At 52.4% G+C, this 13,520-nt stretch overlaps 1 protein-coding gene across 1 annotated transcript; it reads right to left on the bottom strand.

The window, feature by feature from the left end:
* Positions 1 to 5,235: 5,235 nt before the first annotated feature.
* Positions 5,236 to 10,759, bottom strand: GASK1A (golgi associated kinase 1A; the record flags this gene model as incomplete). The annotated part of the gene is made up of 4 exons (XM_084260662.1): positions 5,236 to 5,446; positions 6,026 to 6,129; positions 6,405 to 6,527; positions 9,965 to 10,759. The coding sequence occupies 4 exons, from the start codon at positions 10,757 to 10,759 to the stop codon at positions 5,236 to 5,238; spliced, it is 1,233 nt and encodes a 410-aa protein (XP_084116788.1).
* Positions 10,760 to 13,520: the final 2,761 nt, after the last annotated feature.

The following is a 13,520-nucleotide window of genomic DNA, read 5'->3' as shown; positions in this document are numbered from 1 at the left end:
CCCCACCATGTAGTTCCTCCACATAGGGGGGAAAAAATGAATTCTGAAACTTCAGTCTGCAGATGGAGACGGAGAGGGCTGCAGTGAGTCACTTGCCTGTGCCAGCACGTACAGTGGTGCCAGCAGAGCAGGCTTCTGCACCTCTCCCTGTGTGCATATGTCTATGTGCTGAACTTTTTGAGACCACTGAGGGTTGCTAAAGGTCATGACTTTTCTGGAGAACCTCATGTCTCACTTGAGGCAAGGAAGAAGCACTGCAAGCCACTGCATCTTAACCCTCCAGCTGGACCCCATCCATTTGGTGCTCCCAACACCAATCTCCTGCCCACATTTTCCCTGCTGATGAGGATGGTAAGGATGCAGGGATGTGGGCAGGGCTGAGGAAAGCTATGGAGAAGGGAAGAGCTCTCGGGGTGTACAGACCCATCATGAGCTGGGCAGGCACCTGACAGCAGCAGGCAGAGGTCAGCAGCTAAGTGTGACAACTCCATGAATGGGGGCATGAGCAGTGCCCTGCGCACGGGCTGGCAGTGGGGTATGGGTCAGGGTCCCCAGCAGTGGTGTGGTCCCCAGCGTGCTAGACCTGAGAAATCTCTTTGCACCCACACCATCTCTTGGATCGGTGTTGCTGGGTATGGCCCAGGGGAATAAAACCTGTTTTGGCTTAGAAGAGGAGAAGAATTGAGGCTGACCCTTCAGTCAGGAGTGAAACAAAAAACCCCTGGCTTTTTCCAACGGGTCTGGGTCCGCGCTTGGTTGAGTGAGCAAAGTCCCGGCTGCTGTGGCACATCATCCTCCAAGCAGCCCATGTCCTGCTTCCCAGTGCTCCTGGCCTGGAGTAACAAGCTGCAGCGACTCCTGTGAATCTGGATTTTCATTGGAAAGAGATGGTAACAGAGGGAAAAAGGTGGTGGGATAGAATGTGCTGCTGGGCAGATTAGGCTGCAAGGGAATTAGGGAATTACTGGTGCTCTAGCAGTTTGAGATTTGCTGGTGCTGAGATGAACCTTTTAAGGTGCTTTTCGGCAAGCACAGGGAAAAAAGCCTGTCAAGCCAATGCCACCTGCTGGAGACAGCACTTGGAGAGGGAGAGTCACAGGACTAGCCGAACCTCTGGTTCTTAGCCGTCCTTGTGCCCCAAGCCCCTCTTCTCCAGCTTGAATGACCCGCCCCATGCCTGGGGAGGGAGAGGGACACAGACCTCGGATGCCTACAAGCACAGCCCCTCTGCCATTGCAAGGAAGGTTTCCATCCTTCCCGCCACCCCGAGGTTCCCCATCTCCTTTCCCTCATTTGCTTTATCTGACGGCTAATTATCACTCCAGAGGTAATTGTGAGAGGAGCCATACGGGATCCATAAACTGCTAATGCTGAGCGATGGTTTTTCTTTTTCTCCAAAGGACCAGAGAAGTCCAGTAGATCATTATTGGTGGTGGTATGGTTGTCACTGCCATAATAGCAGCCAACATCACCAAATCAGGTGGTAGAAACCAATATTGCTGTGCAGACACAAAGCCAAGGCTACCTTCCTTGAAGATGTTCCAGTCCAAGAGGTTGTTAATTGGGAGGAAATGATGTGTTCTTAAGGCCTAATGAGAGAATTACAGAATAAGCCCAGACCGGAGGGGAGGGAGGGAAGGAGGAGGGAGTTGAAGCCTCAGTGCAGAGACCTCCCTCATGAAGGGATGACTTGGGGAGCAGCCACTGCCGGGGGTGGTGGATCAAGGTGGGGGGTTTGGGGGGGGGCTCAACGCTCCTTCACGCGTGTACATGTCAGCTATCTAATAAGCCATTCCTTCGGTTCCGGCAGTACTGGTACTTGTATCATAAATCCCATGATCTTCCCTTTACCAGTCATTAATCTGCTTTGTTTCCTGACAATTTTATACCCTTTTGATAAACTGTTTGTCTAAGGGCTCGGAAGAAACCATGTCAGAAGCTGTACCTTAGGCGTGCGCCCAGCTAATGAAGAAAATCCATCACGAGCAGAGTTTATCTATTGCTTTGCTGGATGTAAATAAAGCGTCAGGCTAATTTACTCCCATTAATCTTAAAGACCATCACTACAACCACAGCCCTATGTCGGAGTAGATTCCCCCCTCCCCCCCCCAAACTTTTCCACATAAATATTTAAGCAAGTACTGAAAGCATAAATAAATCGCTTTCCAAAAGCCAGATTATTTTTATATCCAGTGATTTAACAATAAATTTGGATTTACTTGCCAGCTCTTGCCACTCTGGCAGCAGCCAGACCCTCGCTTCCCCTGTGTGAGCATGGAGCTACTTGAGCAGTTTTTGCCCAGCATCTTGTGGGGGTCTCCGAGCACCACCCCCCCCCCAAGTGCTACCTCACCACCATTGTCCCCAGAGAGTGGGTGGCTTCAGCAGGTGCTCTGTGAGGTCTGTAGGGGCTGCTGCAAAGGCTATTTGGTGCCATGGGGCTGCAGCGGGCAGCTGGAGAGGTGGTCTTTAAATTCAGCAACGAGGTATTCAGTTTGTGGAGGCTCCAGCAAGCCCAGGGAAGGTGCCTTAACTTATTTCTGCATGTGGGTTTGGTGGTGGGGTTTTTTGCTTGCTTACAGGCTGCTGCCATCTTAAAGCCAAAGCAGTCCTGCCCCAGCTCTGCAGCCAGCTCGGACTGTGTCCTGTTTTTATCACTCCACCCCAACAGGATCCGGGGGGTTGGACCCGATGATCTCTGGAGGTCCCTTCCAACCCCTGCAACTCTGTGATCCCTGGTGACCCCTGGTGAAATCCAGGTTAAAACAGGATCACTCCTGAGATGAGATCTCGCATGTCAAGCATGGCCCTGGGTGGATTCTAGAGGTGTGGTGCAGCACAGTGACGGCTGGAGCGAACCGGACCCGACACAATGCAGTGAGGGCTGATAGGGCCAGCACAGTCCACAGGGTTTTCCCAAACAGCCCTGACCATGCTCCAGAGCCTGTGTGCTTTGCTGGCTGTGTAGCCAAGCCCAGGGAAAAAGTGACTAATTAGGGGAGACTAACGATCAGCCTCAGCAGGACCATGGCTCTTGCTTCTCTCCTTTAGCCGCACGCGGCTCTTCGTTAAATCAAGAGTGATTTATTGCTTTTCCCCCCACATCCATAACTGCTTGCAGATGTCCCTGCCTGTGTTCAGCCAGCAAACTGTCACATGCTACAACTAAGGGAATGCAAGAAACCCCAGGAAAAATCCCCTCTGCCTGATGCAGAGTTAAGCCCAAGCAGATGCAGCCGGAGGTGGGAGATGAGACCAGAGGCAAGGCAAACACTGCTGTTCCCACAGCAGCAGCTTTGGCCACCACACAGTGCCCCCACCTTACTCTTGCTTCTCACTGAGGACTTGGCTTATATAGGATGAAAACCTCTGTTTTCATGTTTTAATGAAATTTCTCATTTTAATGAGAAAAAAAACCAAGCCCATGACTGATGCTCCACGTCCTAACTAATGCTGTCGTTGCCACTTCGCTTTTCACACCATATTTCCTGGATTTAATTACGCTACATTATTAGTCTCGTTTATTCATGAGTACAGCTGTGCCTGGGCATGGCTCTCCCCAGGACCCAGGAGGACTTCTTCTGTTCTCCTCTATGCTTACAAGGCCAAGCTCACCTCCCCACAGCGAATCCCCATGACGTGGGCTTTAGTGGGGCTGCCCCGACAGTCCTCCACCCTGTGGGGTGGCAAGTGGGGTGATAAATAATGGGGTGGAGACACTGCTGGGGGAGGGGAAAGGCTTTCCCATGGCTAATTGAAGGGCAGCACTCCAGGAAGATACTATTGGTGCTCTGGATGCTGATGTGCTCACAGTGTTGAGTGCTGATGCTTTCTGAGAGCACTTGCGCTCGTTTATTCATGTCACCTGTGCCTCGCTTCATCTTCTCTTCAGCAAGAGGAAAAAGAGGGGGAAAAGGTAATTGCTTGTCCTTGTGAGCATGGGTGTACTCATGCTGGTCTCACCAAGACTTCCCAAGGGCACAAGCAATTTGGTGTGCCTCAAGCATGGGGAAATGGAGGGCTGCTCCCTGAGGTCCCTTTCAAAAGCCTTCTCCTGGTGGCAAATCACCAGTCCACAGTCTGGGAGCCAGCTGCTGCTGGCAAGCAAGCACTGACTGCATGCCTCAACTGGGAACCATGCCACAGAGAGCAAGGGAGGTTCTGACAGAGCCCTTCCCTGTATGTTGCCGTGCCCCGTCACAGTGGATTGCTGGGCAAGAGCCCAAGGAGGTGACAGGAGCGGGATGGGCTCTGCTGAAGGTGCCAGCATCCTGCAAAAGCGTTTTGCACTCATTTGCCTTCTGCTGAAATAGCCTGGCATTTCTGTCAGAAGATTTTCCTGCGAGTCTGGGAGAGTTTTGCCCAGCCGTGCCCAAGGGCACAGGCAGGAGTGTGGTTCACAGGCAGCAGAGCTCGGGGTAAGTTTGCCTTTTAATTCCCTGACAGCAAAGGAAAAGAGTAAGAAAGATTGAAACCTTCAAATCCCTCATCCAAAGTGCCACCTTGGCAGCAGCATGGCACATGGCACACAGGGACGGCATCACAGGCTCCAGTAGGGCAGCTGCTGCCAGGCACTGCCTGCGGCCTGGAGTCTTGCCTGACCCTGGCTTTGGGCAGTGCTTTGCACCCACTCCCAGGTATACATCACCTCCTCCATGGGGGAAAAGGCAGAGGTCAGCTTGGGCAACTTGTCCCTGCTTGATCCACTTAGTAAGGTCCCTTCGGCTTTCCCCCACACTGCTCCAGCCTCTCTTCCTGTAGTCTGCTGGAAACAGTGAAAGCACCATCAAAAGAGCCCAGTGTCAGCCATGGTAAGACTGCCAGTGGGTTCCCCCAGCCTTCAGCAGTGCCTCTCACCACTTCTTTAACCCTGCCCACGGTCCCCATAAGCTGCTCAACTGTCCGTGCCTCCAGTCTTCAAAGTTGCTGGGGTGGAGGGGGTGAAGGCACCCAAAAAACCTCATGGATGTGCCCCTCCTTTCAAAATCCATGCTGATAAATGTTGCCTTCCTCAAGCAACAGTGGGTTGTTTCAGGAGATGTCCCCTCTGCCTCTTTCCCACTCCCTGCGATCCCATTCTCTTTTCCAGGGCAGCCTACAGAGCCAGGGGGGAAACACCCTTTGAGGAGGCAAACACCCACACGCAGTTTCACATCGCCCATGCCGGGGGTGTGAGGTACATCCATCCCTGTCAGGATTTGGGTGGCAGGTGCACCGTGCAGGCTGGAGGTGCGTTCACTGCAGCGGGTCCCTGAACAGCGTCAGGTTGTGCTCCTGGATGTGTCGCAGCAGGACACGTGCCCGCTTCTCGATGGTCCAGAGCAGGGGTCTCAGGCCTTCAGCACCTCCCTGGTTCTCCCAGAGCTCCCGGTCCATGCGCAGCGACTCCAGCAGCAGGTTCTGCAACCGGCCCGACTGCAGCGTGGCCACCGCCGCCGCCGGGAAGCTGCAGAGGAGGAGCAGGAGAGGGAGGGAGGGAAGGGGTTACTCAGGGAAGGCCAAGTGGGGAGGAGGGCAGTAGCAGCTGGAGCACCCAAGCAAAGGCCACCCTGGTGCTTTGAGAAGAAATGCAGGTCCACCCAGAGGAGCATGGGGTGAGGAGCATCCTGCTTAAAATTCTGCCCACGGCAAGCTCCGTTGGAAATGGATCCAAGTGAGCTACAAATCAAGGGGCTGACAGCGTGCCAGACTGCCTGACAGGCAACAATGGAAGAAATGCTGAAATACCCGATTATTCATGTTTTTTTGTGCAGCTGCCAATTAGAGAGGGGAAAATAGGCTTTGGAGACTACCATCAGGCACCCAGAGCAGGACCAAGAGCCAGTTTCAAGGCAGGGACATGTGTGATGGGTTTGTGAGCCTGCCCTGTCCTGGGTAGGAGGTGGCCCCTCTTCACAGGGGTGCCCAACCGGGGAGGCCAGGAGTGGCACCAAGGTGTGCTACACAGGGCTGCTGCCCATCCCACAGTTGGAGCTCAGCCATCACCTGGGATGTGCTCCAGGAGGGTGCACATCACCTCTCCTACCTGTCTATGCCTTGCAGGAGCCTGAAGTTGAGCTTCTCCTCAGGGTGCTGTGGCCTGCCCGCGTTGTCGATGAACACCAGGCGGGATGGTGCACTCTTCCGAACCTGCCAGAGGAATGGGAAGGAGAAGTTCACTTACTGCAGGGAGTCAGCAGTCTGGGAATTTAGGCTGGTTTTTTAATGCACTGAATAATCCTGAGAGCATCTGGGGGCCCAGCAGCCACCAAAGCCCAAGTCTCTCTGTGCCCAGGTACACCTGTCACCAGGGACACCGCAATGCCATGGGACCGACGTCTCCCTGGCTGCAACATCACCTGCAAGGGACTCCAAGGAACTTTCATCTTATCCCCAGAGCAAGCCTCTGGGGATGGGGGACATACCAGGATGTGGACCAGGACCAGCTCTACTGGGTTTCGGCACTTCTCATGGAGCATCTCCTCCACACAGGGCTCAGATGGGTCGGGCTGAAACCCACAGCAGTAGCGGTCCAGGCGGTCATGAACCTGTGGGAGACATTTGAGGACCTTGCAGAAACAGGCACCCAAGGCAGAGAGGTCCAGTTGTGAACTTTTCTTGCTCAGAGGGAAATAAAAAGGTTTTGAGGACCCTCAGTAGGCGGAAAACAGAAAAAGCTCTGTACAGCACTGAGTGAGAGAGAGGCAGGGAATCACTCAGAAACTGAGGTGACTTGCAAAAGCCCTTTGGCTTGGAGAAGCCACCAACAAGAGGTGATGGTGACAGGCTTTCCTGATGGAGTTCAGACACCTTCTGTCCCAGGTATTTTCATACTCTATTTGCAGAGAGTGAGCAGGTCATGCCTCCAGCTGAAACTAAGGGAAGACATATACAGTGGTGAATGTAAAAACAGAAAAAAAAACCCCAAAAGCACCCAAGGAAACACAGGTTTTGAAATCTCAAAAAGATTTTTTTATTTCTTTTTTCTCAGGATGAGCCCTGGTGCCCTGCATGATTTGACTCCCAGCTCACATACGCCCTTCCATCCATCCCTGCAGTAACCTGAGCTGCTCTCAATGGAAAGAAGACGAATGGAAAAGGATCTGCAAGGGGACAAGCAATCTCCTCATTACACAGAGCATGCCTGACATTTAAGTTGGGCCACAGTGACTTGTTTTAAGTCCATTTGTGTTTATTTGCAGGTGCTGCTAAGTCTCCTCATGAAGGCTGTCAAGTTCCCCCCTTCCCACCCCAAATCCCTGCAGAAATCCCAGTGCTGCTCGGCAGCTTCCAGAGATTCACCTGCACCCTTGGAGGGAGGAGAGAGTTTTAAAAGAAACAAATCTCTGTCAGACCCAGCTTCAGTAACCCTGCCTTAGTATTCGTGAAGCTTCCATGGCTTTGTCAGAAGAAGACAGAGCATCCTTGGTGGTGGCCTGTGGGGCAGGCAGGACCTGACTGGCTGCTGACAAGTCTTTCCCACGGCTGTGCAGGGGGGCTGCCTCACCACCCCAGCTCTGCATGCCTGCTTAGAACATTACAGAAGAGACATCCTATAAATATATCTATCTATATAAATATCTCCTATATATTAATATATATATAAAATAGGTATATGCTCAGAGCTGCTGGTGCTAAACCAGACACCAGGGCACAGGGTGCAGACTGGCTCCTGATGCTGCTGGTTGGAGGCAAGTCTCAGCTTTCCAGCTGCAGCTCAGGTGAGCCCGGGGTAATCTACAGGTGATGACCAAATGGAAGCCAAGTGACCCACAACAGCTGCCTATTCCTCTCATCAAGGTAATTAAGAAAACTTACCAATTACAATCTGAACCCAAAAACTAGTCAAGCACTGGACATGATGTTGCAGAACGCACGAAGTTTGGTTTCTGCAGCCGTTATATTCATAACCCCTTGAGAAGCAAGACGAGTCCCACACCAGAGTCCCTTAACAAATCCCTGTTTCCTGAGGCTCAATGAAGCACTTGGGTCAGCATTTCTCCATCAGGACACCCACCAGTTAAAGTGCTAGAGCATCTTTTAACATGAAACACGTTGAAATGAAAGGAAACATCACATTTCCTCCACACATCACCTCCAGTTTACCTACTGGGAAGCCCAGCGCACCAGTTTCTCTCACCTGCTCAGATGCTTTCCAGGCCACACAGAAGGTTAAGACAAACCTTAGATGATTTACAGAGGAACTAAATGTGCTCAGGCCCCCAGGCTCATGAGTGCTGAGGCAAACAGCTGCTGGGCCCACAGAGATGTGGGGTGGAGGCTGGACCTGGTGACCAGGTGGAGCCACAGAAGGTGCTGAGAGTACTGCTGACATGTCAGTATTGATTCCTCCACACCAGAGCCTTAACAGCTCTAACAAACAGGACACTAGATCTTACTGCTGGAACGCGAGTACATGAGCTGCACCTTCTGTCCTCCAAGCTCAAACCCATGACAAGCTCCACATCAGCCCCTCTTTGCTCCCACATGAGGCTTGTCTGCCCCCAGAGCATCTCCTTGGGTCTGACGGGACTTTCTAATCATGCCTCAGCCTGGGGCAGCTTTCTCCAGGGAAAACCGCCTTGCTCTCCCCCCTGGATGGGAAGAGGGTGGAACAGGGCAGGGATGTGGATGCAGGGCTTTGGAGCTGATGCATTTTTGGCTCTCCTGGGCAGGATGAAGCCATCAGCAGCTGCTCCCCTTCCACCAGACTTGACATGTACCTCATAAAGCTTCACCCCAAGAGGGGCAATCCCGTATGGCAAACACCAAGAAAAATCAGTACAGAAGCTGCTCAATTCTAAGGCCAATGGAAGAAAATATCCAAGATGCTGATCCCAATGTACAGTAGGGCTCAAAGCTCACAGCTTCTCCCTCCACAGCAAGGGCTGTAGGAGGTGAAAACCATTTTTGAAGGATGCTATTTCACTTCTATCATATCCTGCTGACTTGGTGCCTCTCCACCTTTACGTGGCTTTTCTACATGGGAGGATGTCATTGGAGTCATTGAGGAAAACCTGTGGATTGCCCTTGAATTTATCCTTGTGCTGCTTTGGCCTTCTAAGGGAAAGTCTCCTTAAAACTAGATACTTTCTCCTGGAGACTCAGCCTTTCCATTGCACTCAATGGTATTTTGGCCTGCAGAAGGGAAGGGGGGGTGGTTAATCTTTTCATTTCTCTGGCTGTTTCAGCTAAAATATTTCCAAGCACAGCCAGGTCTGCTCCACCCCTGCCAGCCATAGTCTGAGGTTATAAAGATTAATGGCCAGGCTTTGCCAAAAAAGAAAAGAGAATAGTGAAAACACATATTTTAATAGTTCTTTTTTTCTTTCTTTCTTTCCTCACTTCTTTTTTTATTTTCATACTTGCCCTTTCAGGCAGTTTCCCCTCATTTGAAAACCAAAGCTCCAGCCCCAAGGTGCCTACACAGGCTTTTTTTTTTTTCTATAGAAATCACTTTTGCCTCCTCACAGCTGCCCTCTAAGAAATGATAACTCTCTGGAACGCTGTCGTAATCCCTTGGAGCAGCAGGGTATGATTTTCCAGGCAGAAGATTAAGCACTATTAATCCCAAGGAGGAGGAGGGGGAGGAGGAAATCAGTGCTGTACGAAGGGGCAGGGTTCCTGATTTCCAGCACCAGCAGTGTATCCCTGGAGCTGGATCTGACAGGGCTGATGCAGAACACACTACTTGTCCCTAGGGATGCTGCATCCAAAGCCTCTGCTGGCATCTGCATGAGGCAGAGCCAACGAAGCCATGATGGGAGAAAGCTTGGCCGTGTGAGACTGAAATCTGCCTGTGTTTCCCCTCCAAGTCCTGAGGACGGACCATGCTTCGACCACAAAGCTAAAAAGTGAAAATCCATCCCAAGAAACCACAACCCCACAGAGGAGAACACCATGGTCAGACAAGACAGGCGCAGGCACAGGGGAAACTGGGAGGCACAGCTGGTGGGACAGGTGGTCTCCATCATCCCAGCCCTACCTGGAGAAGAAAGTCAAAGAGGGCCAGGCGGCTCCATTCGCCACGTGGTATGCTGGAGCAGGGAGCATCCCTGGCCACCAGCATTGGTCCATGGGGCTGCAGCATCTCCTGATACTGCAGCCACCCCAGCGCACAGGAGTTCTGGTCGTTGTTGGCATCCTCCAGGTGCTGGAGGTCAGGTGCCCACCAGATGATGGGTCGCAGGGAGCCGTCAGTGTAGCTGTAGGGCAGGAGGTGGCTGGTGAAGCGCCGGGCCACAGCTGGCAGGCTGCGGTTCAGCCCCAGCACCCTGTCCAGGTGGAAGGCTAGCACTTCATAGAGGTCTCCAGGGCGCTTGATGAGCCCACAGTGCCCATCCTGGCAGTCTTCCTCGGGGCTGGCTGGCAAGGTGTCCTCCTCAGCATCCCTCACAGCACGCAGCCCCACTCGCAGTACTTGCCCATGGGCTGGGATGCGGGTTTTGGAGACCACCCGCCCGCTGGCCAGCAACTGCATCTTCTGCAGGTCGTCATTAGAGAGCCATGGGGGAGTGTGCCTCCCCATCCTCTGCTGCCACCTCCTGCCCCGGCCAGGGGGCTGGTCCTGATCCAGCTGAGCCGGGGGTATGGGGAGCCTTTCACTATGGGCTTGTCCCTCAGGCAGGGGAGCCTCCACCTCCCCACAAAGACCTGTTGGGTCAGATGCTGGCAGTGAGTCGGGGGAGTGGTCCGGCGGTGGGGGCAGGTGGGCAAGGGCCAGCAAGGCCAGAGCCAGCAGCACCCCAAGGGCTGCCGGGGTGGGGAGCTTGAGCCCCATCCTTCGCCATGGTCTCTGAGCCTGCAAAGAGAGAAAGTAAGAGCATTACCAGGGGTCCCCATGCAGGGCTATGGCCAAGGATCTCCCAGACCTGTGTGCTCCCACCCCAGGCAGAGCTCTCAATAAGTTTAATGGTGTTTGATTTGGAGGAGCAGCTCCTCTGCTCGTGTGATTCTCTGGAAAAGGTGTTTCCCCAAGTACTCACTCCTTCCATGGCTCTGTAGCAGGAGAGGTACAGCTAGTGGCACGATTTGTGCCAGAAATGAGCTGCAGTCCTGTCAGAAGCCACTCAGAGCAAGGGCTGACCTGCTGCAGCCATTGCCATACCCATGGCGCTGACGGTACAGGGTCACCTTTTGGGTGATGAATTCTTCACGGTCAATTATTTTACTTTAAAGACTAAAGAAATTTTAAAAAGCCAAACAAATAGACCATATCAGAGGAAATTCCTGGCTGGATGTGAATGCTTTCCAGTTCCTAAGAGGTTTTTATTTTTCAGACCTTATACTGGGCATCTGCTGTGGTTCCTGCCCCATCTGCACACTGAAACCATAACCTGGATCCCTGAGGCCTCGTTTGAAGGACATCTCAATGTGTACCGAGATGTGACCTCCAGAGCTCTGCCCAGTGCTGTGGCCAGCAAAGCCCAGGCAGCTCCAGGTGCCAGTCTTTCCCCCTCCCCTGCCTCCTTTTTAGTCATACTTTGTAATCTCAAGAGAGACTTATAAAAATGATCTAGGCTGGAAAGGCAGTTACAAGCAAATACTGTGCCAGTCTCCCCAGCACCTTCCCATTCAGGATGAGATGGAGCGAAGTAATGAGCCAGCACTGGGAGATCCTCCAAATCCATCCCATCCCCAAGCCACACTGCACCCATGCCAGGTTCACCCAGGCTCGGGTGGTCTAACACACTTTGAGAGGGGGAGGCTGGAGTGAGTGGCAAAAGGCACCTGGCACCACTTCGCTGTTTTACAAGAGGCATTTCCAAGTGTCTCCAACCCGCACTGGCAGCCCAGGCAATGTTCAAGTGGACACATTTTTTTTTTCAATTATTTATTTTGGAAGCACAAGTATACCCACAGCAGACACAGAGGGACAATAAATTGCCAAAGAAGGGATAAAAGATTGTTTACAAAAGTAAAAGCTTGGAAAAAAGCCAGAGCTAAAAACCTAGGGGTGTGAGAGTCAGCAGCCAGAACGACTTCCAGAAGGCAGCTGGGCCAGCAGAAGCATTTCCAGCCACGGGGCTTTTAGGACCGCAAGCTCCCGCTGGCTAGAGGGAACCACCACCAGCACGACTGCAGCCCCAGGAAGAGCTGCCCCATGAGACCTCAGTGCATGAGCTCTTTCATAAGCTGCTCCAGTGCTGTCCTAAAATCCACCGGGTTTCATGCCCTCGCTGCAGGGAGGCTGCTTCAGATGGCCCCACGGTGAGGAGCCACATCCCTGCCAAAGACACTACCTCAGCCAAAGTGTGTAAGAGGAACCACAAAGCCACCAACTCTCTGGCAGAAGCTGGGGGGGGGGGGTTCCTTCTCAAGCACCGAGCAGATTTGATGCAGCTGCAAGCACTAGCGACGGTGCATTTGGAGTAATTCAGTTTATAGCTCTCATTTAATTTTTTCTCTCCCAGAAATGCAATGTACTGCAGCAAAATATATCTGCCTGGCCAAATTCTTTGCTCACACATGGCTTGCATGGGCCTCTGCAGGGAGCCGGGGATGTCTGTTGCAGGGCTTCAGGACCAGCCTGGGGACCCCCTGTTTTAGCTCTCCTTTGAAGCCCCAAGATGAAAAGGCCAGGGTGAGACTGGAGCGATGTCCTAGGCCACAGGTTTGGTATTAATTATCCCTAAATTATCACTTTAGGCCCTCCTTCAGGTGATGAGCATGAATACCCCCGAGCAGGCCCAAGAGGCAGCAGGACTTCTGTCAAGGGGTGGTCGTGATGCTTCCCCAGCTCTCTCCCGCTTGGATGATCCTCTTGGATGATCCTGCTTGGGTGATCTGCTGTGGAACCACAGCCAACTGAGACAGGTGGCACCCAGGCTCAGCTACCCAAAACTTTAATGCCCTGGATTTCAAGCAAGTCGCACGGAGCGCAGGTGCGTGTTTCTAGCCAAGCACCCACAACCCAGGTCTGGCACCCTGAGCAAGAGTTTAGGGGAAGTGCAATGTCTAAATTGCAGTTTATCCACAGTAAAATAAGGCTATAGTTTAAAAAGAACAAATCCTGATATCTTCACTCCTTCCAAGTCATCACCATGCTTCACAGTTTGTCTCTCCAACCTCAAATAATACCGAATTAACTGCAATGACATCTACGGACAGGGTTAACTGCAAATCTCAATACTCCCATCTGCTTCCAGCTGAGTTCCTTCCCCAGTCCCAGCTTCCCTGGGCACTTGTCCCAGTGCTTCCCCAGTCCCAATCCTCTGGAGAGACACTGCCCACACTCCCCCACCAAGACACAGCCCCCTCCCTGTAATCACCTTCTTCTGCACGGGGTATTTGCAGAGTGATTGGTTTTGTTATCCCCTTCCAAGTAATAACTCTTGGGTTGTTTCCACCATCCCTGGGCATGCAGAGCCCAAAATCCACGTATCTTGGGGCTTGGGGGGAGGTGCATGCAAGAGTCATTTGGAGAACCTTGGAAATATTGCCAGAAAAGTCCTTTTTAATCCACAGCTGGAAAGCAGCGGATGCCAAATGGATGGCAACGATTGCTGGGTTTTTAATGTCAAGTCAGTTTACAGACCAAG

This window comes from Gallinula chloropus (assembly GCF_964237585.1).
Source record: "Gallinula chloropus genome assembly, chromosome: 2".
In the NCBI taxonomy this organism is placed as follows: Eukaryota; Metazoa; Chordata; class Aves; order Gruiformes; family Rallidae; genus Gallinula; species Gallinula chloropus.
The sequence above is the reverse complement of the archived record's forward strand: the minus strand, read 5'-3'. Positions and strand labels throughout refer to the sequence as shown.